This window comes from Elephantulus edwardii, unplaced genomic scaffold, assembly GCF_000299155.1.
Source record: "Elephantulus edwardii isolate Elephantulus edwardi_28Jun2011 unplaced genomic scaffold, EleEdw1.0 scaffold00009, whole genome shotgun sequence".
In the NCBI taxonomy this organism is placed as follows: domain Eukaryota; kingdom Metazoa; phylum Chordata; class Mammalia; order Macroscelidea; family Macroscelididae; genus Elephantulus; species Elephantulus edwardii.
Window position 1 is genome coordinate 35208037 of NW_006399759.1, and position 26799 is coordinate 35234835.

General features: G+C 39.0%; 1 protein-coding gene across 1 annotated transcript in view; it reads left to right on the plus strand.

The window, feature by feature from the left end:
- The first annotated feature begins 348 nt into the window (after positions 1-348).
- ROCK2 (Rho-associated, coiled-coil containing protein kinase 2) overlaps positions 349-26799 on the plus strand; it is a 199980-nt gene continuing 173529 nt past the window's right edge. Inside the window, exon 1 of the mRNA XM_006880676.1 lies at positions 349-561. Coding sequence (XP_006880738.1) covers positions 421-561 — 141 coding nt within the window. The 5' untranslated portion in view covers positions 349-420. The remainder of the gene's footprint in view (positions 562-26799) is intronic.

Below are 26799 nucleotides of genomic sequence, written 5' to 3' on the forward strand. Positions count from 1 at the left end.
TAGGGGGACCCTGGCTTGTGGGTCTGGAGGCGGCGAACGGCGATCATGAGACCCGGCTGGCGGCGGCCGTAGTCGCGCACCTTTGCGTTTCAGCGCCCGGTATCCTAGCGGGCGGGACAATCCGGGCTGCGCGGCGGTCGCTTCGCCGCTTCCCTGCTCCCGCCCTCGGAGTCCAGAGGGAGCGCGACGAGAACGAGCGGACCGGGCGGCGCGAATCAGACTGAGGGGCGGGGACGTCTTCTCACCCCCACTCCCGGCCGGACCGGGCCGGGCCGGCCCCTGTATAGCAGCCCCCAGGCCTCGGTCCAGCCCTGAGACTCGAAGCCGAAGCCCGCGGTGCAGGGGGGTTGGGGGTCGCTAGGCCCCGAGGCGGCTGGACCCCTGCGCGAGGAAGCCGAAGGTGGGCCCCTTGGCGGCGGCATGAGCCGGCCCCTGCCGACGGGGAAAATGCCCGGCGCCCCGGAGGCGGTGCCCGGGGACGGGGCTGCCGCGAGCCGCCAGAGGAAGCTGGAGGCGCTCATCCGAGACCCACGCTCCCCCATCAACGTGGAGAGCTTGCTGGTAGGTAGTCGAGGCCTGGGATCCCTTCTCGCTTCTGGGTTTTACTTTTAAATCCCCCCGTTTGCCTACTGATCTGTGCGCGCCCGTCTGGGTGGTGGCGATCTTGCCCCACCCCGTCTAGTTTCGGGCAGCTGGGGTCGGATGGCGACCACTCGAACGGCTGGAGCGGAGCGGTTCGCTGGGACCCTTACACCTCTCTTGGAGCTGGTGTCATCCCCGCCGCCCCTGCTGGGAGCACTGGGAGGAAACACTCTTCCCTTTCCTGCATGCCCACTGGGCTTGGAGAGGAGGGTGGAGGATCTGCTCTTCTTTATGCATCTCGCTAGCGAATTAAAGTGACATGCTTCATGGGGACGTGGGACCAAGCAAAGGAAGAACCCTCTGCTGTGCTGTCTCTGTTGAGAGCACCCACCTGGGGGCACAAAACAAGAGCGCTGCTGCCTCCACTCTCCGTTTATTCGGAAATATGTAAGCGCCCAGCCAGCTCTCCTGTTTTCTATCGTCTTACACTCCCCGTAGTTGCAATTTAGTGCATTTTAATGGCTGTCAATGTAATTTCCCTAGATTTTTTTTTTTTTGCACCAGAGTTAAGAATCGATCAAGAATCAATGTAAATAAATCTCCTCTTGATTGTGCATCGCTTTCTTAAGATGGCCATTGATATCCAAATTAATAGCCACGGAAAGGCGGCTAGTTGAGTCTTTAAAAACAGAAATGCACTGTGAAATTCTCCTTTATTTCTTACTTTTATTAGGATAGATGATTGTATATTGCAGACATTTCAGGTGGTGTGCAAAAATAGAGATGCATTTATGGGAAGAAGTGATGGGGGCTTTATCCTGGGGAAGGGAAGAGAGCTTTTAGGTATTAAATTAACCCTGGAGGGTGAAAATTGGGATGTGTGATCTTCGACTTCGTTAGACATTTAGCTCCAGAACTTAGATTTTCATTTCTCCTCCCAGCCTCATAGACTGGTGACTCTATGACTGTACGCGGAGGAAAAACGGTGTCTCCTCCCTTTCCAGTGACTGTCTTCACAGGCAGTTGGTTCTCTTTTGAGGTTTCTGGAATCATTTGCAGAGTGACTCAGTCCTGTTTGGCCAAAGTGCAAGAAGTAACTGAAGAGTGTATCTTTCTATAGGAGATGTGATGGTGGTGTTTTTAACTGTGGTGCATCAGAAGTGTTTAATGTTTTCTTTTACTTATTTTCATGTTAGTATGCATGTGTGTTTTTCTGAGAGCATGATACCATGACATTCTTTTAGGAGTTTTCAGGCGGAGGTAGGATTAATTGCATGGAGGGCATAACTTTTCCTAGGCCAAAGCAGAGACTCTGGGCTTCACTCCCAGCATTTTGACTTTGGTATTTTGCTGGCAAAACCTTGACCTACGGCCAGAAAGTTCAGTTAAAAATAGTACAGCAAATTTTAAATATTCTCCAGGTTTAGGCTCAATCCTGGGTAGAAATTTAGTACATTTCACTTTCATCTCGTGGGTATTTAGAGATGTCAGTCATAATTATTAGGGTTATTCTGAGCCTGAGCGTAAGCCATTTATACATGTAATGTGATCTTCCATTCTGCTTTATTAAAGTATTTTGAAAATCATTAGAATAAAGGCTTTTTGGATGAAAGGCTTTTTGTTTTGGATGAAATATTACACACATACTCAGTAAATAATTAGGCCCATTCATTTACTGACTGCCTGATATAGCCAAAAAGGAACCTTGGTGGTACAATGTTTAAATGCTGGCTGTACTGCTCATTAAAAGGTAGGCAGTTTGAACTCAGTAGTTGCTCCAAGAAAGAAAGAAAGACATGATGATCTGCTTTTGGAAAGATTACAGCTTAGGACATCCAATGGGATAGGTCTATTTTGCCATGTATGACTTCTGTGAGAGGAAATTGACTTGAGGGCACCTAACAAAAACTATAAAGGCAGAACACTTTATACTTTTATTAAGGTGCCAGACTTCTCTGGCATTTGAATTGAGAGCAGCTGCTGCTGACTTTACCATTGCTGACATCCGATGGATCTTGGCTAAAAGCAGAGAATACCAGAAAGATGTTTACTTGTGTTTTGTTGACTATGCAAAATATTTGAGTGTGTAGATCATACCAAATTATGAATAATATTGTGAAGAATGGAAATTCTAGAACACTTAAATTGTGTTTATGAGAAACCTGCCCCTAGACCATGAGGCAGTTGTTCAAACAGAACAAGGGGATATTATTTGGTTTAATTTCTGGTGTTCATCAGGGTTTAATTCATTCCCTATACTTGTTTAATCCTTATAATGAGCTGGTACTTTGAGAAGATGGGCTGTATGACGAAGGCGTCATCAGGATTGGAGGGAGGCTCATTAACAACTTGTGATGTACAAGTGACAGCTTGCTTACTGAAGGGAAAGGGAACATGAATGATCAGACTATATATAGCCTTAAGTATGAATTATAACTCACATAAAAAGACAACAAAAATCCTTACAACTTGACCAGTAAACAACTTCTTGATGAATGCGTAAAGACTGATGTTGGCAAGAATTTAATTTTACTTTGATCCACCACCAACCACCATTGGGAATAGCAGCCATAAACTCAGCTGATGCAGGGGATTGGGGAAATCTGCTGCCAGAGACATCTTTAATGTCTTCTACAGTGGAAATCACTATGGTGTACCTCACACAATTCTTTAAAATTGCTGTAATGCATGGAAAAGTGGGACAATTAATTAGGAAAAAAGCCAAAATGATACCTATGAATTGTGGTATTGACAAAGAATATTTACCATAGTGTAAACTTAAAAAAACCCTCAAATTTATCTTGTAGGAAGTGCAGCCAAAATGTACAGAGAAGCAGGGATGGCAGGACTTTCCCCTCACATACTCTGGGCATATTATCAGGAGGAGACAGTCCAGGAAAGGCATTATACATGTTGAAGTGGAAAGTGAGTGAAAGAAAAGATTCTGTTAAATGGGATGGAACGACACAGTGGCCCCAGCAGTGAACTTAAACATAGTGGTAGTGAAGATGGGGCAGGATTTCCTTATGTGGTACATAGTGTGAGTTAGAGCTGACTCTTTGCTACCTAATGACAACCTAAAACAGGCTGCTGACTTGACAAGGTCTGTTCTTGTGTTGTTTTTTTTTTATTTAATGTTTGGGTTCTGAGATGCAGTAAATCTTGTGTAGCCCAGAATTGTCCTTTATTTCTTCAGAGTGAAACTACTGGTGTTTCTATTGCAATTTGTTGAGTAGGAAGTTTTGTTAAGAAACTATATCATATAATTAATGAAATTTTTAAGTAATGTACATTGCATGAAACAGTAGAATGTTTCCTAAAATACTGATGAAATAATGGCTAGTATAATTTCAAAGACTTGAAATCTAGTCATTTAAGCTATGTTTTGCAATTGATCATTATTTTGGTTTACTACAGAAAAGAAATGGCTTGTTTTTAATAGAGAAAACAACTTATAAGTTGTTGCTATTATGTACCACTGAGTCTCAGCTGACTCAGAGCTGACCTTCCAGCAGGTTTTCAGTTAGTAAATCACATTGGAAGAGATTGCCCATCTTTCTCCTGTAGAGCAGCTGGTGGTTTCAAACTACATGCCTTTGTGTTGGCAGCACTGCTGTTCAGCAGGTTGTCAGAGGCAAGAAATCAAATAGGAGTAGTAAAACTCCTTTACTTTCTTCGAGAGCTCAAAAAAGCACTTTTAAAAATTGTGTACTATCAAAAATGACAAAAGATGATGAGGCATGTTATAGTCTACAAAAGTTACAGTTTAAAAAAAAAGTTACAGTTTTACTAATACTTTCAGTAGGCTAGATTTAGAAGGTAAAAATCTCTTGTTTATAGGAAAAAATACTGTGTGAGATAGCCTAAAACACTTGGCTCGTATATTAACTATTACCCTATGTATATTTACATAGTATTGCTCATTCAGTTTAGTTCATGTCTGTGTGTTTATCCTATTTTTAGTTGATGAGTTGCTTAAGTGGAACATTGTTTTATTGACAACTATTTCTTTAGACATAATTGAATAGCTTTTTCAGAATTTGTACCAGAAAAGTGCTTAAAGTCATCAAACATAGAAAAACTGGATTCTAAAGCTATGTTATTGGAGAGTCAAAATTATGTTTCTCTACAGAGACTAGTTGCTTTATGTATACCCTTAAATTAATTTAAAAAGAGTATCCACTTACTTGGCTCCACAGTCAACACTCTTGGCATCAGTAGCCAGGAAATTAAAAGATGTATTTCCATGGGAAAGTCTGCTGTTGAGACCTTTCCAAAGTACTGAAGAACAGTGGTGTCACTCTGGAGACTAAGGTGCATCTGATACAGGCCATGGTCTTTGCAATCACTTGTTATGCATCAGAGAGTTGGACAGTGACTACGGAGGATAGAAGGAGAATTGATGCCTTTGAGCTGTGGTGCTAGAGAAGAGTGTTGAATATACCATGGACTGCTAGGAGAACAAATAGGTTTGTCTTAGAGAAGGTGAACCTGGGATGCTCCTTGGAGTCAAGGATTCTGAAGCTTCGTCTGACATACTTTGGGCATGTTGCAAAAAAGGACTGGTCCTTGGAGAGGGACATCATGTTTGGGAGAGTGGAGGGACGGCGCAGGAGAGAAAAATCCTGGATGAGATGGATCGATTCTGTGAGTGGAGTGGTGGGAATGAGTGTGTTTGAGACGGCGAGGTTGGCACAGGATAGAGCGGCGTTTAGGGCTCTTGTACATAGGGTCGCTATGGGTTGCAAGTGACTTGATGGCACATAAAACAACAGCTGTACGTGAACTACATTACTGTTCTAAAATCCAAAAAACCCCTCTGAATTCAGAAATTTCAAGCCCCAAGGTAGACCAGTGTAGACTTAGGTAAGGGACTGTAAACTTAGATACTACTTGAGCAGTAGTAAAGGAATTGTAAAATTCGCTCTCAGTGCCAATGATGGGTCAGTCAGTTCCAACTCAGTAGTGACCCTCTTCTGGTTTCTAAGGCTGTAAATCACACCAGGAGGATGATGGGCCATCTTTTCCGTAAGAGTGAATTGTTGGTGGATTTGAATTGCCTGCAGGTGTGGCCTCTGGGCCAGCAGGTCAGATAGCTGTGGACTGTGCCACCAGACATCAAGAAAACAAAACTCTTCACCACTGGGCTAATAAGCAACATCATGATAGATGGTGAAAAGATTGAAATTGTCAATGATTTCATCTTGCTTGAATCCACAATCAACACTCTTGGCATCAGCAGTCAGGAAATCAAAAGATAAGTTGCTTTGGGAAAGTCTGCTGACGTGGATCTTTCCAAAGTCCTGAAGAGCAACAATGTAATTTTAAAAACCAAGATGTGCCTGATTGAAGCCAGTCTTTCCAATCACCTGCTATGCATCTGAGAGCTGGTTAATGAATAAGGATGGCAGGAGGAGAACTGATGCCTTTAAGTTGTGTTGGAGAAGAGTGCTCAATATCCCACATGGACTGCCAGAAGAACAAACAGATATATCTTGGAGAGAGTGTAACCAATATTCCTTGGAGGCGAAGAGGGTAAAGCTCCATCTCACATACTTTGGGCATGTTGCCAGAAGGAAGTAGTCCTTGGAAAGAGACATCATGCTTGGAAAGGTGAAGAGTCAGTGAAAGAGAGGAAAACCCTCAATGAGATGGACTGATACAGTACGATATGTGGCAGTGGACTCAAATGTGTTGAGGATGATAAAGATGGTGTAGGATAAGACACAGATCTGTTCATAAATTTGCTATGTTGTACTTGACCCCATCGCACCTAACAACAACAGCAAGACACAAGAGTGTGTTGAAAGGAATGTTGTTTTGTGCCATCTAGTCGGCTACGACTCATAGTGGCCCTATCAACACTAGCTTTGAGTCCTGTCCTATCTTGAGTGAATCTGTCTATGACACTCTTGCCCTCATTGCCACAGTCACTGTGTCAATGTATCTAATCCAGAATCTTCCTCTCCTGCACTGACCCTTCACCTTTCCAAGTATGCTGTCCTTCTCCAAGGACTGATCTCTTCATGCTCAAAGTATGTGAGACAGAATTTTACAATCCTTGTCTCCAGGGAGCACCTTCGTTTCACCCTCTCCAAGACAGAGCTGTTTGTTCTCTTGGTGGTCCATAGTATGTTCGGTACTCTTCTCTTGCACCATAACTCAAAGTCATTGATTCTTCTTTTATCATCCTTAGTAATTTTTCAGCTCTCTGATACATAGCACGTAATTGAGAAGACCATGGCTTGGATTAGGTGCACCTTAGTCTCTGGACTGACATCATTGCTCCTTCATACTCTGGTAAGGTCCCTGACAGCAGCCTTCCCAAAGCAACTCGTCTTTTGATTTCCTGATTACTGGTGCCAAGAGTGTTGATTGTGGAATAGACATTCTCCTAAAAATACTCTCTGCTTTCAGTCAAGATCCACCTGACATTGGCAGTGAAATCCCTAGTTAAGGAATAGATAAATCATGAAGGATTCCATATTTTTGAGGGGAAGCTTTGGGGCATAGCCTGTCAGGAATTGTGATGCTTATCCCAGAGGCCATGTTTGGACGATTCAACTCCACCAGCAACTCTGAGGGAGAAAGATGGACAGTCAGCCTCCAGTAGCTTGTTGCAGGGTCAGCTGTGAGTCAGTCCCAAAGAGCTATGAATGGTTTTATTTTTCCTTCTAATTTCGTAAACCTAACTTCTGTTTGTTTTCTTTTTACCCTTCTTCTCCATGCTTAATCAAATTGCTTTCTCCCTTTTGAAATTGTGGAGTATTTTAAAGATTAAGCAGATATATCATGCACATATAAGTTATAAAGCATAGAAAACATATTCATGAATCATCACTCAAGTTAATGAAAGACAAGCCTATTGAAGTTCCCTGTGTACTAGAGTCAATCTCCTTCCATCCTCTCTCATTAGTTCCTCTGATAAATATTTGTTCTCCTGTTTATAGCATACTTATTTGTATATCTACGTGGTTTTTAAACTTTATAAAATGGTAGCATATTTGCTTTTTTTGTGTGTAAATTTTTGCTTCTGAGATTTATCCAAATTAAAATTTATTGGTTTTCACTGCTACCCATAAATCAAGATTTTATTCCAGTGTACTTGATTCTTAGATGGTTTCTCATTTCCCCCCTTTAAGGAAAATGTTTCTCTGACATTTGTCGTCTTTTTTTAAAAAATAATATACCTTGAATATTTATTTCAAGCCAATTACAGTGTAAAGTAATAATGCTAGTTCTCAGGTTATTACATATTAAAAACATCCATAGGCTATCAGAAGCAGTGCAATTCAGTCATGATACACAAGCATAAAAGTGTTAGGCAAACTTTCCCTTTTCAGTCTTGGCAGTGATTTCTGTGACTGACTCTCTCTCTCTCTCTCTCTCTCTCTCTCTCTCTCTCTCTCTCTCTATCTATCTATCTCTATATCTATATCCACACACATATAAAAAACTTCATTTGGGGCTCACCCAATGTCCAACTCAAGGTCTTTTCAGTTACTTCTTATGCATCTGAACATTGGACAGTGAATAACAAGGACAGAAGAAGAATCATTGTATTGTGGTACTGGAGAAGAATACTAAATGTCCTATGGACTGCTAAAAGGACAAACAAGTCTTTGTTGGAGGAAGTGCAATCAGGGTGCTTCCTAGAGGCAAGGATAGTGAAACTTCATCTCATATATTTTGGGCATGTTGTCAGGAGGGGCAAGTATATGGAAAAAGACCTGCTGGGAAAGGCCAGCGAAAGAGAGGAAGACTCTCAGCAAAATGAATTGACATTGGGCATGAGCACATCAGAGATTGTGATCATTATACTGGGTAGGGAAGGGCTCCTAGGTGTTACCTAACACACACCATGTCTAAATTTGGGACTTTTCTTAGATGGGAAGTCAAGTCACGTTATCCTTTGTCCCAGTCATGAGTCTGTGTCCTGTTATGAGACTCGTATTAATCCTGTATTTGGGACAGATGCTTTGACCTCTGACTTTGGGTTTTGATTCTAGAGGCCCATGTGATCCCTCCATCCCAGGGGTGGTGTTCATCCAGGTGCCGAGAGAGCTCTTTGAAGAAATCTGGTTTGCCACCCTGTGCAGAATTCTGCAGTGGCTCTGAACATTGGCTATCCCTGCTCCTATCATTCTTATTTTTTTAATAAAATGATTTATTTATTTCATTTTACATTGGGTTGCATACAAAGTTGGTATACATTGTATTTCATTATTTATTCTCATTGTGTATTTCATCCTTTAATCCCATTGTGTTTCATACTGTCGTTATCGTCGTTCTTCATTATGTGTTATAAAATCATTCACCATTAAACCATGCCCATCATTATCCTGTCTTTCCAGATCCCCACCGGATCTTTCTCATTTACCTAACGCCACCTCCCTCCACGCATCAAATTATGTAACCGTATGATTCCCCCCACTCAACTCTGTTCCCACCTTTTCCCTCCTTGGATCTCTATACAAGTTTGACAAGTTGTCTTTCTGTTTTTATAAGAATTATCTTATTTATCCTTATGAGACTGGGTTAGTTCACTCAGCATAAAAGCCTTCCAGTCTCTACCAAGTTCAGTGTCTCTCCCATGTAGTAATTTTTTACATCATTACTCTCTGACATTCTTGAATGTGTTTCTTAGGGCACATGTGTAAGAGATTTCTTTAGGCTAGGATTTATACTTGGGTATGAGATTATAGATAATAGGAAAAGCTTAAGTTTTCCCCAAATACTTTATTATGATGGAAAGTATAAAATATAGTAATGTTGAACGTTCATGTACGTAGTAGCTAATATTTTATTATAATTATCACAGCTCTCTGTCCTTTTATTCATCATTAATACATTCTTCATATTTGACTAAATTAAAAGTTATAAATGATAATTTAAAAGTATACCTTACCTTTAAATACTTTAGCTGTATGCTGAGCAAATTATTCGAGAAACTGGACTCTATGGAGAGATGTGGAATCAGGATCAGAGAGACTCATTAATAACCTAAACTATGCAGATGACACAACCTTGCTTGCTGAAAGTGAGGAGGACTTAAAGCACTTGTTGGAGAAGATCAAAGACTACAGCTTTGAATATGGATTGCACCGCAATGTCAAGAAACCAGATTACTATCAGTGGACCAATAAGGCACCATCGTGATAGATGGAGAAAAGATTGAAACTGTTAACAACTTCATCTTACTTGAAACAACACTCTTGGTACCAGCATTCAGGAAATCAGAAGATGTATTGCATTGGGAAAGTCTACAGTTAGGGGCCTCTCCAGATTATTGAAGAGTAATGATGTTAGAGGACCAAAATGTATCTGATTGAGGCCATGATCTTTCCAATCACTTCCTATGCTTCTGAGAGCTGGACAGTGAATAAGGATAACAGAAGAAGAATTGGTGCCTCTGAGCTGTGATTTGGAGAAGAGCGCTGTGAACATACCCTGGACTGCCAAAGAACAAACAACTATGTCTTGGAGAAGATGAAGCCAGAGTACTCTTCGGAGACAAAGATGAGGAAGCTTTGCCTTACATACTTACAGCATGTTGCCAGGAAGGGGCTGTTTCTTGGAGAGTGATATGATGTTAGGAAAGGTAGAGGGTTGGTAAAGGAGAGGAAGACCCTCAAACAGGTGGATTGACATGGTGACTGCTGCAGTGGGCTCTAATGTGTCTGGAAGTATGAGGATGGCACAGGATAGGACAGGGGTCAGATCTGTTGTTGTACTCGACTCTGTGGCACTTAAAAACAACAGTGACATTTGCAAATATTAAATGTACTACTACTCAGCTTTGACAAATGCACAATTGTGTAATTGTTATAAAAATATTATTATCAACTCCAAAATCTCCCTCACATAGCTTGCTAACATTTCCATTGTCCATTCTCCCAGGCATTTTCTGATTTTCCTGTGCTAATTTTTTTTTCTGTATATTAATGTAAATGGAACAATATAGTAAACTCTTGTTTCTTTTTGTTTCTGGCTTTTTGTTCGCTTTTACCCCTTTAGTAAATGTATCAGTTCCATCATGATCCTGTTATTTAGCCCAAACCAAACATGCCTCTATTGCCTTTGACTCCTAGTGACTCTACATTGGGTTTCAAAGCTTTCAATCTTTATGGGAGAGATTGCCCATCTTTCTTCTACAGAGTGACTGTTGGAGTTGAAATGATGATCTTTTGGATGTCAAGATATTATTCCAGTAATAGTATACTAGCACTGTACCACTTACATTATTTAAAAGCTGTTTCTTGTGCTCACTTCAGCAGCACATATACTAAAATTGAAACGCTATAGAAAAGATTAGCATGTCCCCTACGCAAAGATAACACACAAAGGCTGTTTCTTTTTCATTTTATCTGTACCTAAAAGAGATGAGTAACCATGGATGAACTGGAGAAATGATGTATTTAATTTTTTTTTGAAGTGGAAAAGATTGGTCATTCTTTAAATTATAAAAATAGTGTTCTTATAGTAGACAGTTTAGGTAATATGTTGTTAGTTGCTGTCAAGTTGATTCTGACTCTTGACAGCCCCATGTGCAGAGTAGAATTCCTCTAGGATTTTCAAAACTGTGTGACCTGTCAAAATCAGATCACAAGGCTTGTTTTTCCAAGGTGCCTCTGCATGCTTTGACTGCCATCATTTCATCTTACAGTAGAATCCTTAACTGTTTGCACCTCTGAAGGACTCTCATTAATATCTTAGGTTTGCTGTAACAAATGGCTACAAACTGAGTGGCTTACTTAAAAACGAAACCACAAAACTCAGAAATGTGTTTCTGAGAAATGCAATTCTGGAAGCCAGAACTCTGAAGTAAAGGTGTTGTTAGAGACATGCTGTCTTCAAAGGATCTGTTGTTGTTTGCCATCAAATTGAACCACTCCATAGCTGATCCTCCAGTGGATTTTTAGAAGCAGTAAACTGCACGGGAATAGATTGCTTATCCTTCTACGCGGAGCATCTGGTACAGTCGAACCCCAGGTCATTACAGCTTCTTACCACCAGCACTCCCCACAAAGGCTCTAGGGAGAAATGTTTCCTTGCTGCTTCCTACCTTCTGGTGGTGGTTGGCAATCCTTGGTGTTCCTATTAGGTAGAGCCTTCTTCCCTTGTATGCAAATTTTTTTCTTGTCTGGACAGAGTCTTTTGATTAAGGATCAAGTTAAATCCTATATGATCTCATTTTAACTTGATTCTTTCTATGAAGACTATAAATGAGATCACTTCCTAAGTCCTAGGGATTTGGACATGAACGTATCTTTTTGACGAATACAGTTAATTAAACCCTTAATAGGTATAGAAATCAATTGGACAAGGTGGATTTGGTTTATGTTTGATGGGGTAGTACATAATGTATCAGGATGTTAACCAAAAGGTCAGTGGTTTGAACTCACCAGATGTTCCTTAGGAGAAAGATAGGCAGTTTTTTTCTTCCTCTGCATTGAGGGGTTCTGGTGGCCTAGTGGCAAGAAGCTGCACTGCAATCCCAGAGATGCACAGTTCAAACCCATCAGATATCTGCTGGAGAGGAAGGGGCAATCTTCTCCTATACCAGTAATATCCAATTTGATGGTACACACACACACACACACACACACACACACACACAAAAATTTAATGCTGCAAATGATGGTAATAAACCGAAAAAAATGTGTTTCTAAGCACGGTCGTCAATATAAAGTGTGCGGCAACATGTTAAAATATAAAAAGATTTATAACATTGGAAACCTAATAGAGGGATCACTATAAGTAAGAATCACCTCAACAGCAGTAGGCTTTTTAGGTTTGGTACTTTATTTTTGTAAGATATAGATTTTTCTGTCCAGCTATCTAAAGTGTCTTGTAAATTTTGTTTTGTTGTTGTAGTTCATTGATGACTTTGTATTCAGTGTTTCTTTATCTTTATTCTAAAAGAGTTTTGAACTTTTCTTCATTATTTTCAAGGGATTATAGACTTGGAACCATATTCTTATACTTCGTTTTTGGAGGGAATTGTTTTTCATGACTTGGAAATCAACTGCTGAGCCTTCTCTGGTAGTACTTTAGATGTAAATGAGCCCGAAGAGTGGGGGTGGCATTAACTTAATTACCCGAGTGCTTGTGTAGAGGAATGTTTAATATAAAAAACATTGTCTTACACATACTTATTGGATGTACATTTATATTTTTTAATGTATAGGATACAAGCAAGATCTTTTAGGGCATAATTCTTTTTTGTCTCTTTTAAGTTGTATAGCATTTCATTTTACTTAGATAAGGGATCAACATTCACAGAACAAATAGTCAACACATCTAACAAAATATCATATTGAGAAAAATCTTCTGCCTGAATCTCTTTAAAATGCTAAATGGAAAGGATGTCTGTCAGTCGAAAGACTAATGTGAGTGTGATCTAGCTCATGGTAGTTTCATAGCCATATGAATACTGGACACTGAATAAGGAAGACCAAAGAAGAATTGATATCTTTTAGTAGTGTTGTGGAGGAATATGTCTCTTATTTTTTTATGTCAAGGATTTTTGAGTAGGTTAGTATGCTATGTATTGGATTGTTAACTGAAAGGTCAGTAGTTTGAATTGACCTGCAGCTCTGAGGGAGGTAGATGGGAAGTCTATAAAGAATTACAGAATGTGGGTCTGATGGAGGGTCATATTGAGTTGAATCAACTCATTGCCAGTGGGTAGACATTTTTTGGTATCTAATATAGTTGAATGATGCCTCTGAGCTGTGGTATTGGAGAAGAGTCCTGAGTATTCCAGGGACTTAAAAAAGAACAGGCATGCCTTGGAGGAAGTGCAACCACTGTGCTCCTTGGAGGCAAAGATGGCAAAGCTTTGTCTTATAGACTTGGGGCATGTTGTTAGGAGAAGCTGTTCCTTAGAAAGGGCCATCATACTTGGAAAGGTGTAGAGTAGACACAAGAAAGGAAGACTCTCAAGCAGATGGATTGATTGATAGAGTGATTACTGCAGGGGGCTCGAGCATGTCAGAAATGATGAGGATGGTACAGGATAGGGCAGGACAGAGTTCAGATCATTTATTTGTGGGGTTGCTATGTTTTGATAACAAAAACAACAACAAAAAATATATTTGAATGAACTGACAATTTTTTTAAAAGTGTAGTATAATTTGTGTGTGTGTGTAATGCACCCTCATAAACACCACACCAGCACATACACTTGGAAATGATAAAATTAAGTAAGATAATTATGGCATAACATGTTATTAGCAGAAATACATGGTAAAAGGAGAGATATCCCATAGAAGTAGATCTGGGGATGGAGGGGAAGGGCTAGGCGAGGAGAGAATTGCAACAGTGAATGAATGGAAATGCAAAATCTCTGTAAATGTTCATTAAAATTATTAAAAAAAAGAAGTAGATCTCTGTTTTTGAAGAGATTGTGAAGAGATAGTAAAGTATTCCCCAAATAAAAATTTCATTATGTATTCTTGTCAATATTGCCTGTCTATCTGTGGAAAAGGGAGGTAAGTAAACAAGTGTATACTGTAGACAGAGAGTATAATTAGAAATCAAACAGAAAAAAACTAAACTGTGGTTTTGATATTTTCTGGATTGCGCTAAGACTGTTTTGGAAAGGATTTAAGATAATGTTCTCAGTGTTTTAAGTAAAGACACCTAGTGTGGGCTGACCAGCTATATCTTGTGCAGTGTGTCACCTACTTTCCCCCCTTCCTTGTTAAACATCAGTTCTTGTGTCCTGGGTTAGAACTAATTAGAATAGAGGACTTCGTATATAAGGGTAAGAGAGTACTCATTGTATGTTTATAAAGTAAAATTCTTTAAAATGGCTTTTATTACTATAAAGACAGTATTTGTCTATGAGACATTTTGTTCAGTAATGTCATTATAAACAACTATGATTAACTATTTTGAAAATTTTCAAGTATTAGTCATTCTGATTACTAACATGTTTACTTAGATTTAAATATTTAATGTTTAGAATGTTCTGTTTCTGCATTTAAAGTAAATTCAATTGGTTGCTTTTTCTTGTTCACTTTGTATTATATTTCGGATAGTTATAGGAAGAGAGTTTGTTGAAAGATATTGTTCTTCTGCATCTGTTAGGAGACAAAGGAGATCAATATACAGTATTTTGCATTTAGTTGAATAAATATAGCCTGCAGATGCACTGTGATTGACAGAGGACTTTAAGTCTCTTAATTGCTCTCAGAATTAGCATTGTAATAAAAAAGCAGGGCAGTTGAGAAGACGGCCAGCAGATGTTGAATATAGTGGAATTATAACCTTTGCTAGTTTTTTTTTAGAAAACAATTTTATTGATGTATAATTTACATGCCATAAAATTTACCCACTGTAAGCGTACAACTTAATAATTTTTAAGAAATTTCACCATTACCTACTCCATTTTCATTATGCTTCAGAACTCCTTGCAGTTTGTTTTTGAAGTTTCCCCATATAACCACTGATTTGTTTTCTCTTAATAAATATGTCTGTTCTGGAAGCTGTTTAAGTATAGATGGTCCTTCAGAGCATGGTATCTAAAGTGTAATGGTTTGTGTAAGCCCTCTTTAAAAAGCAGTAGATTCATAAAAATTATTTTATGGTTGCCTCATAAATTTAGCATTAAACAAAACATAAAATTATTATTTTTAACTCTTCAAACTACTTAAAATATTTTTGAAACAACCTTAATTTATTGATTCTGTTAAATTGTTAATAGATGACAGTGAGTCAGCTACTACTCACAGCAGCTCTGTGAGCAACAGATCTGAATATTGCCTTGTCCTGTGTAAGTAGTAGTGATTTTATTAATTTATTACAGTTATAACAGTGCATCTTCTTTTCAGTTATAGCTTTTGACTAGCAAGACATTACTTAAAATTAGAGAAGACCAGGTGGTGGTGGTGGTGGTGGTGTTGATCGCCGTCAAATCAAGCACAACTCATAGCGCCCCTATGAACAAAAGGCCTGAAACCCCTCTATGGTTGTCGACATATCAAAGTTCATAGAGTTTCCAGAGGCAAGTTGTTAAGGAAGCGGATGACACTCCTGCTTCCAAGGTTCATAGGTAGGTAGGTAGGTAGGTGATATTATTATTGTTCCTCATTCTCAGTGCTTAAACCTTAGATTTTCTGCTGTTTGGTCATTTCAGTTTTGGTAGTTAAGGGATATGTATGTACATATAAAGGGAGCAATAATGACATAATGGTAAGTAGTTGCATTGCAAGGAGGGACTGGTCCTTGGAGAGGGACATCATGTTTGGCAGAGTGGAGGGGTGGTGCAGGAGAGGAAGGCCTTTGATGAGATGGATCGATTCTGTGACTGGAGGGGTGGGGATAAGTGCATTTGGGATGGCTAGGTTGGCACAGGATAGAACGGCATTTAGAGCTCTTGTACACAGGGTCACTATGAGTCACAAGCGATTCGATGCCATACCACCACCACCACCACCACCACCACCACCACTGCCACCACCGCCACCACCGCCACCACCACCACCACAAGTTGCATTGCCAACCCAAAGGCACAGATTTGAATCTTCCAGCTGCTGCATAGGAGAAAATGAGCAGTCTCCTCTGGTGCAGTTTACTGCTTCAGAAAACCCACTTGAGGGTCAGCTGAGTTGGTTCTGAATTGATGGTACACCACCACCACCACAGTATACACATATGAAGGGGGCGCGCGCGCACACACACACACACACACACACACACACACACACACACAGTTAAAGTGTTGGGATCCACCAGCAGCTCTGAGGGATAAAGATTTAACAGCCTTGGAAGGTCTTGGTCTTAATGAATTGGAATCAACCAGTTTCCTCCCTGCCCACCCCTCCTCCAGTTTGCTTTTCTCTTTGAAAAGGAAAAAAAATTCTTTCATTTTTATACAACACCCCTTCCCCCACCCCATCCACTCTAGGATGCAGCTTTCATTCTCGCCTCCTGTCATGACAATAATGCCTAATCATATAACCCCTTTAAACAGTTCTCTCCCTCATCTGTTTCAGTGCAGTATACATTATTTATCTGCTCTTTTCTTAGTTTCCCCCCAACTCTGATGTCAGTCCTGCTTTATAACAGTGGCATCTTGTAGTATTTGTCCTTTTGTGACTGAAATATTTCATTCAGCATAATGTCCTCCAGGGTCACCCATTTTTTATAATAATTCATAAGGTCCTTGTTGAGTGCAGCATAGTATTCCATTGTATACCACAGCTTCTCCATCCATTAGTTTGTTGGGCATTTGGGTTGTTTCCAACTCTATGCTATGTGAACAAAGCAGCAATAAACATGGGGTTATGCATGTATCTGCTTGGGTGCCAGTTCTGGACTCTTTAGGGTATATTCACAGTAGTGGAATTGCTGGATCAAATGGTATTTCTATTTCCAACATTTTGAGAAAGCTTCATACTGCCTTCCATAGTGGTTGCACCATTTTACACTCTCGCCAACAGTGAATAAGGGTTCCAGTTTCTCCACAACCTCGCCAGCATTTGTTGTTTGCTGCTCTGTTGAATTTTGCTGTTTTTACTGGGGTGAGATGATATCTCTAATTGTTTTGATGTGCATCTCTCTTAGAACTAGGGATTTTGAACACTTCCTGATGTGTTTGTTTGCCATCTGAATATCTTCTTTAGTGAAGTGTCTGTTCATAACCTGTGCCCATTTTTCAGTTGGGTTGTTTATCTTGTTAGGGTGAAAATTTTTAGTTTTTGAGATCATATAGCTCTTAATCCAAAAGAAGGTGTGATTGTTGACAATTTAAAATTTGATTAACTAGTCTTTTTAGATTTTATTTTATCTTATGACAAAACTATATACAAATTTTTGTCTAAGGCAAAAATTCATTAATTTTTATGAGGATTTAGAATTACACATAGTAAAAGTTAGTAAAGATTTATGATGGTTTAACTTTTTAAAAGTACATTGGTATATCCTGTGCACATTGTTGCTTAACAGAAGGAGGAGATAAGAAAAACAATTCTGAAACTGGGTGACTTTTCTTTCACTGAGTTTCTACAGTGTCTTTTGAAGTTTGTTAAATGTGCTTTATAAATGTTTTTGTTAGATTTAAATTTAAAGCATTTTACAATCTGGTGATCAAAAGCCTTAATCCATATGTTGTACAATATGCTCCAGTATTTAGAAATACTTGACAAAATATAATTTGACAATTTAGATTGAATTATGACATGATCATGATAAAAAATTAAGACATAATTTCTGGTTATATTTTAGGTGGAATATGTAACTTGTGATTGCAACACTGAGAATTAGTATATGAATGTTTTAGGTGGAAGAATAGTCACCCAAAAAAAAGCAAATTGTTAATTTTATGAAAGGATGAGAAAGCTTATCCAAAGAATTTTCCTTATGTGAAAAATACTTTCTATTACCAGCATTGATTTTGGTTAAAAGAGGGAGGCAGTAAAGTTATCAATATTTTTAAGACATTACTGAAAAGAAGTTTTTCCATATTAAAGGCATTTTAATAATGGAGAATAATAGATAATACAAATGAAACTAAATTTATAATTAATAAAAGGAAATTTCAGTCAACAAATTAAGGTCACTTCATGGTTTAATAGGGAACTCTGATGGCCTAGTGGTAAGAAGCCATGCTGCACTCCCAAAAGCACGTGGTTCAAATCTACCTGCTGCACTGTGGGAGAAGGATGGACATCAACTCCCTTGCAATTTACTGCCTTTGAAAACCCACTAGAGGGTCCACTGTGGGTTGATTCTAACTCAACAGCAAACAACAATAACATGGCCTAGTGCATGACATGATGAACTTATTAGGCCAAAAGTTGACAGTTCAATTCTGCCAGCTACTTTGAGGGAGTAGAGGAGCACTCTCCCATAAAGATTTCTTTTTTTGATATCTTTGTGTTGACTGTGATTCAGTACCCAGTACACAACAGATCAGAACCTTGCCCTATCCTGCACCATCCTCATGATCTCTGAAACACATTGTTATAGTCACTGTGTCATTCCATCTTGTTGAGTCTGCTTCTCTTTCACTCACTCTATACCTTTTCCAGTGTGATGTCTTTTCCCAACAACTTCCTGACAACTTCCTCAAAGTATATAAGATGGAGTTTCACCATCCTTATCTCTTAAGGAGCATCCTGGTTGCATTTTCTATAAGACAGACTTGTTTCTTCCTTTTTTTGCAACCCATGGGATATTCAGTGCTCTTTTCTAGGGCCACAGTTCAATACTATCGATTCTACTGTCATCCTTATTCATTGTTCAATGTTCAGGTTCATAGGAAACAGTTCAAAATACTATAGCATGATTCAGGTGCACCTTAATCTTTAAACTGATATCATTGCTGTTTAGCACTTTGGAAAGGTCCTTAGGAGTCTTATTTTTTTGCCATTCTCTACAGTGCTGCTTAAATGTCTTTTGTGTCTTACCTGCTATTACTGTAGATACTGATTGTAGATCCAGGTAGAATGAAATCTTTTGTAACTTCAGTATTTTCTCTCTTTACCATATTGGAATCTGCCTGGTATTCTCATGTCTACTTGTATTTTATTGACTATGCAGAGGCATTTGACAACTAATAATGGCTAACATTGAGAAGACTATGAATCCCAGAATGTTTGATTATGCTTATGTGAAACAGATCTAGATTAAGAAGCTGTTGTTTACACAGAGCAAGGGAACAACACTTCATGGTTCAAAATCAAGAAAGATGTCAGGAATGTGTCCTTTCTCCTTGCCATTTCAATCTGTATGCTGAGCAGATAATTTGAGAAGGTGGACTTTTATGAAGAAGAGTGTGGCATCAGGATAAGAGGAAGATACACCAGCAATCTTTGTTATGCAGATAACACACTTCTGCTAAAAGTGAGGAGAATGGACTCGAAGTGCTTGCTACAGAAAATCAAGAACTGCAGCACTCAATATGGATTGTCTCTTAGCATCAAGAAAACAAAAATCTTTGCCACTGGGCCAGTAGGCAACATCATGATAGATGGACAAAGGGTTGAAGTTATTAAGGATTTCACTTGGCTTGGAACCACAATCAGGGAATTAAAAGACAAGTTCCATAGGGAAAATTCTTATGTCAAGAACAGTGTTGTTTGTCTGAAGACTGAGATGTGCCTCACACAAGCCATGGTCTTCTCATTTGCTTTCTATGCCTCTGAAAGCCGTAGAGTGACTAAGAATGACAAAGAAGAATTGATGCCTTTGAGTTGTGGTGCTGGAGAAGATTACTGAATATCATCCTATGGACTGCCAAGAGAACAAACAAGTTTGTCCTGGAAACAGTGAAACCAGGTTGCTCCTTGGAGGCAAGAATACTGAAACACACACTCTTATACTTTGGGCATATTGTTAGGAGATGCCAGTCCTTGGAGAAAGAATATCATGATGGGAAAGATAGAGGGTTAGAGAAGAAGACCCTCAATGAGATGAATTAACACAGTGACTGTGGTAGTAGGGTCAGGTGTGTTTGAGAAGGTGGAGTCAGTGTCTTGTAACAATAACCATCACCATGTTGTTGCCTGTTGGTTCAGATTTTTGTTTTATACATGCTGAGGTGTAACCCATATTGAATGTTGTAGTCTTTGTTTCTGTAGCAAGTGCTTCAAGGCCTCTTCACTTTCTGAAAGCACGGTAGTGTCATCTGCACAGTGCAGGTTGTTGATGTGTCTTCCTCTCTTCCTGATGCCACATATCAAACCCCCCCTCCTCCCAAATATAGTTAAGCTTCTAGAATTATTTACTCAGCATGTGTATTGAAGAGGTATGGAAAAACGATATGGCCCTGACACACACACTTCCTGACTGTTAAACCATGCAGTATTCCCTTGTTCTGTTTAGACAACTGCTTCTTGGGCTAAAGGTTTCATATGAGCACAATTCAGTGTTCTGGGATCTTCATTTTTCTCAGTGTTACCCATAATTTTTTATGATTCACACAGTCAAATGCCTTTGCATGATCAAGGAAACACAAGTAAATTCCTTATATTCTCTTCTTTCAACCAATATCCATCTGACATCCCTTGTGTCACAGCCTCTTCTGAATCTAGCTTGAATTTCTAGTATTTATCTATTGGTGAACTGTTCTAGTTGTTTTTGAATAATCTTCAGGAAGGTTTACCTGCATGTGATATTAATGCAGTGCTTGATAATTTCTGCATTCTGTTGGATTATCAGTTTTTGGAATGAAACAGATAAGGATCTCTTCTAGTCACTTGGTCAGACTCCCAAGTTGTTTTTGGCATAGACTAGTGAACACATCCAGAGTACATCAGTAGGTATTCCCTCAGTTCCGTGGGTCTTATTTTTTGCAAGTGCCTGTAGTACAACTTGACCTTTCCCCTTCATTACCATTATTTCTTGGTCATATGGTGTTTCCTGAAATGATTCAGTGACGACCAACTGTTGTTATATTGACTGGATTCTGTCCATCTTCTTTTGATGTTTTCTGCATTATTAAAGATTTTACCTGTAGAATCTTTTAGTATTGCAACTCAAGGCTTGAGTTTGTTCTTAAGTTCTTTTAGCTGAAGAAACCCCAACTGTATTCTTCCTGTTAGGTTTTCTGACTGCAGTTCTTTTCACATTTTGTTATAATACTTTTCTTTGTCTTCACGAGCTGCTCTGTCACTTTAGGATTTTCCCCCTTTGTTTTGGATTCTCTACATTCTAGTTCAAGTTTCAGTGTCTTTTCTGACATCCATATGGTTCTTTTCTTTCTCTTCTGTTTTTGAAATAACCTTTTACTTTCTTCATGGATGATACATCTTTGATGACCTCTTTTTTTTTTCTTTAAATTATTTTTGTGTGAGTGTACCGTCAAATCAGATCTGACTGGTACAGGAGGAGATTGTCCCTCCTTCCCTGGCAGAGCATCTGGTGGATTCAAACCGTGCGCCTCTGGGATTGTAGTTGCAGATCCTTGCCACTAGGCCACCAGAGCTCCCCCTTTGATGACCTCTTATAGCTCCTCTGATCTTCAGTCATTAGTGTTCAGTGCATCATATATTCTTGTGATGATTTTAAATTCAGATGAGATAGATTTAAGGCTGTATTTTTGTTCTTGCAGATTTGTTTTAATTTTCTGAAGCTTCAATTTGAACTTGCATATGGGTGATGAATAGTCTGTTCCATGGTCAACCCCTGGTTTTGTTCTGACCACTGATATTAAGCTTCTCCATCAATTTTTTTCCCCGACAGATGTGATTAGGCTAATTTCTGTGTAATCCATCAAGTGAGGTCTCTGTATACTCAATTTTAATACTTTTTTAATTTAAAAAAGGTATTTGCAGTGAGAGAGGAAGACTCTGGATGAAGTAGATTGATACAGTGACTAGGGCAGTGGGAGTAGACGTGTCGGAGTCAGTGAGACTGGCAGAGCAGGGCAGGCTTCATATTGTACATGAGTCACAGTTGACTTGATGGCACACAACAACAACATTTGCAATGAATGAATTATTGTTCTTAAAGATTTTATCATTTTATTTTCATTCCTATCACCAAATCTAGAGTTTCTAACTACCAGTCATTTTTCTGTTTCCAAACTTTGTATTCCAGTCTCTAATTATTACTAATGCATCTTGGTTGCATGTATGATCAATTTCAGGTTGCCAGAGTTGGTAGAAGTTCTCCAGTTTCTTCATCTTTGACTTTTGTGGTTGGTGCGTATATTTGAGTAATACTTGTGTTAACAGATCTTGTATATATGCATATGGATAATATCAACAGCATTGCACTTCAGGAATGATCTTGAAGTTCCTTTTATTATGAATGTGAGAGCATTCTTTTTCAGTTTCTCATTTTTGGTATAATCATTGTTTGTCTGATTCAGAGTGCCCAATATCAGTTCATCTCAGCTCACTGATACCTAAAATGTTTATTTTTCTGAGTTCCACTTAATTTTTGGCAATTTCTAATTTTTCTGAATTTATTCTTTGTATCTGCCATGCTCCAATTATTAATGGATGTTTGCAGCTGCTTCTCCTCATTTTTTGAATGCCTTCTAACCTGTAGGTGGGGAGCTCTAATTCTGGTACCATAGGTAATAACGATTCCTCTGTTACTCATAGAGTTTTTGAAGGTTTTTTGTTTTGTAAGTGGAGAGCCAGATAATGCTGCTGCTTCTGTCAGCTGAGCTGAAACCTCTCCAGTGTGTGTGATCCTGATGGTATCTGGAACAATGGTGGAAGGTATGTCCTAAAGACATAGAGCCTTCAGAACCAGATGGACAGTCACCATGAGTTGGAATTGGCTCAGTAGCACTGAGCTTGGCTTGGTTTTAGTTCCAAGTTGATTTATGAAATTTTCTTTTGAAGGAAGTTGCAGTATAAAACACTGTGAGTACATTTTTATAAAATTAGTTACTGACTTTTGTAAGATACAGAGGAGATACTGTTAAAAGTTAATATATTGTTGTTGTTTTGTGCTGTCAAGGTGTAATTGACTCATAGCTGTCCCAGTAGGTATTCAGAGGCTATAAAGTACATGGAAGGCTGCCTCTCTTTCTCCTTTGAAGTAGGTGGTGGATTTGAATCTCCTGTCTTTGGGTTGGCAGTACAACTCCTTATTGCTTGGCCACCAGAGTTTGCTAAAGTGAACATGTTTTTGTGTGCCTTTGAGTTTTAACCGGCCTGCCCTGCCGCTGATCTTCCAGCACGGTTTCAGAGACAGTTAATTGCAAGGGATTAACTAAACTAAGGGATTAATGAAAAGAATGGCCTATCTTTTCCCCAAGAAAAGTTTACCTAGGCAAGTTTTATCTTTCAAGAAAGTAGAAATTGTCAGTCTGTGGAGAAGTGTTTTAATATGCCCGCTATTCCCCACTATTCAGTTTGAGTAAAGTTACAGCAGATACGTGAAATAAAGGTTTAAAAATATCAATAATGACTTGATTATTTGAAGTTAATTTTTTCCCAATAAAGTTTCACTTTACTGAAAAATAAAAACCACCCCACAAAACCTACAAATGGGCAGTACTTTTATCGTAGTGAAATATGTATTTCTGGATCCCTGTTTAACCTAAATTAACAGATAAAATTAAAATGAATTTTTGCACTTAGATTTTTTCAAAGAATTCATTGGCTTTGTTGTATGATTGTAGATATGGGGAGAAAGCAGTTTTGTTATTTTTGCTGCATTTTAAAAGATTCAGGTTATTCGATTGTAAATACCACTTAATTTGGAGTGAGAAGAGCTAGGTTTGGTATCAAATGATATGCTGATTTTCTTCCTGTGAGCTCTGGTGGACTAGTGCTGCTGTAATTCTGAAGGCATGTGGTTCAAGGCCACCAGCTGCTCCACGGGAGAAGGATGGGCAGTCTCCTCGCATGTGATTAATTTGGCTTTGAAAACCCTCCAGAGGGTCAGCTATGGGTTGGTTCCGACTCTATGGTACACGACAAGAACAACAATTTACATGAATGACTAGTTCATCAGTAATTTTATTGATTTACCTGAAAGAAAGAAGTTGTTGGGGATTAAATTGTGTCCCTACATAAAATATATTGTCAATCCTAACATCTGTATTTGCCAGGTATACCTTATTTTATATCACTTTATAGATTTTTAGATTTTTCAGAAGTTAAAGCAGTCTGCATGATTTTTCTTGCAGCTTGTAGTCACTTCGTGTCTGTGTCACATTTTGGTAATATTCACAGTATTTCAAGACTTTGTCATAATGCTATTGCACATCTAATAGACCACAGTAAATATAATAAAACTTTCATATATTCTAGGAAACAAAAAATTCATTTGACTGTATTGCACTTTGTTTTGTTAATGAGACAGTATTAGTGAAGGGCATATCTTGAGTCAGTCTCTGAGCTATGAAAAAGATTACACAAAGGGATGACAGAACAACAACTGTGGTGATGGAGAAAAGTTTTGAATATTCCATGAACTACAAAAAGAATAAACATATGTCTTAAAAAATGCCTCCAGGGTGTTCCTTGGAAGCAAGGATGATGAAGTTTTGTCCCACATGCTTTGGACATGTTGTTAAGAGAGGCTATTCCTTCCAGAAGGGACATGATGCTTGGAAGGTGAAGGGGTCAGTCACAGAGATGAAGACCCTCGATGAGATGGATTGACTCAGTTAATTGTAACAATGGGATCAAGTATGTCAGAGATGATGAGGATGGCACAAGATAGTATTCAGATCTGTTATTCATAGAGTTGCTGTAAAGTCTTATTTGACTTAATGACACCTAGCAATGACAGTAAGCAGAGATGGAAGAAGAGATGCCACGCTACTGAAGGTCACTGAAACAGAAGTTCAAAAGATACAAAAAACATCTTTCAGAACTGACGCAGGCGAAGAGAGAGAGAAAGCAAGTGAGACAGCCTTACTTTTCCTTAGAACCAGCTTCCTGAATTTGGGCTTTTAGCTTCCTGAATGGTGAGAAAATAAATTTGTTCTTGAATTATTTAAGCCTTCCACATGTAAATAGCAGCACTAAATAATTTACGCAGGAACACTCTGGTATATTGATTACATCCTTGGTTGCAAAGTGATTGAACCCCGTGAATTTCGTTGGCTGATTTTTAGTTTGTGACACTTTAGTCTGTCTTAGTCTGGAAGCTTCACTGAAATCTGCCATCATAACAACACTTGAACCTTCACCAACTGATGGCTGCTCTTGGAGCTCATTAGCTGGGAAGAGGTCTACTTCTTGAAAGATGAGAAAATCTACCATTAAACTGTCATTGCCCCTATTTGATACATACTAAGTTATCTAAATAATTAAATCAATCTTTACATTTTTAAAACTTTCCCAGGAAATACAAAATTGTATTGGGTACATGTTAGCTTATATTAATTTTTAAATTTTTTTGAAATGTCACTTTTTCTACCTGAAAATGTACTTGTCTTAATTATTTTTTAGTAGAGGTGATAATTAAACAGACTTTCTGCTTGTTGTTGTTGTTGTTATGTGCTGTCAAGCTGCCTCACCTCATAGTGACCTTATATATAATAGCTCTGAATCCTGTCCCATCCTGAGCCAGTCTCATCTCTTGACAAGCATAACCCCATTTCTCTAGTCACTGAGTCAATCCATCTCTTCCTGGGTTTTTCTCTCCTGTGGTGTCCCTCCAAGCATGATATCCTATGATATTCTTCTCCAAGGAATGTTCCTTCCTGGCCATGTGCCCAAAGTATGTGAGAAAGCTTCAGAATACTTGCCTCCAGGGAGCACCTTGGTTTTATCCTCTTCAGGACTCACCTGTTTGTTCTGGCAGTCAGTATGTTCAGCACTCTTCTCCAGCACCTCAATTCAAAGGCATCAATAATTCTATCATCCTTAGTCATTGTCCAGCTCTCTGATGCATAGTAAGTAATTGTGAAGACCATAGCCTCTATCAGGTGCACCTTAGTCTCCAGACTGACATTTTTGCTCTTCAGTATTCTAGAGAGGTCTCTGATATCAGACTTTCCCAGTGCAATTCATCTTTTGATTTCCTGACTGCTGGTGCACAAGTGTTGATTGTGGAACTAAGCAAGCTGAAGTAGTTAATCAATCTCTTTTTTCATATGTCATGAAGTTGCCAATTGGTCCAGTGGTGAGAATCTTTTTTCCCCCTTTCCTTTTCCCCCCAAATTTGTATTTTATACTGGCTTACTTGAGAATCTTTGTTTTCTTGATGATGAGCTTCAATCTATAAGCAAGCAAGGTTGTGTCATCTTGGGTTGTTGATGTGTCTTCATCCAGTCCTGATGACACATTCCTCTTCAAAAAGTCTAGCCTACTGAATGATCTGTTCTGCATATAGGTTGAAAAGGTATGGAGATAGGATGCATCCCTGATACACACTCTTCCTGATCCTGAACCATGCAGTGTTTCCCTGTTCTGTTCTGAGGACTGCTTCCTGGTTCAAGTATAAGTTTCTCCTGAGCACAATCAAAGTGTTCTGGAATCCCCATTTTTCTCAAGGTTAACCAGAATTTGTTGTGATCTACACAATCACCTGCCTGTGCATAGTCAATGAAACAAAGATAGGCATTCCTCAGGTAGTCTCTGCTTTCAGTCAAGATTCATCAAACATTGGCTGTGATGTACCAAGTGCCACGGCCTCCTCTAAACTCAGCTTGTACATCTGGAAGCTTTCAGCTGATGTATCATTCCAGTTATTTTTAGATAATCTTCAGGATCTTGCTTGCATTTGATATTAGTGATATTATTTGATAATTTCCACATGTCATGTGGATAATTTCACTGTCATGTC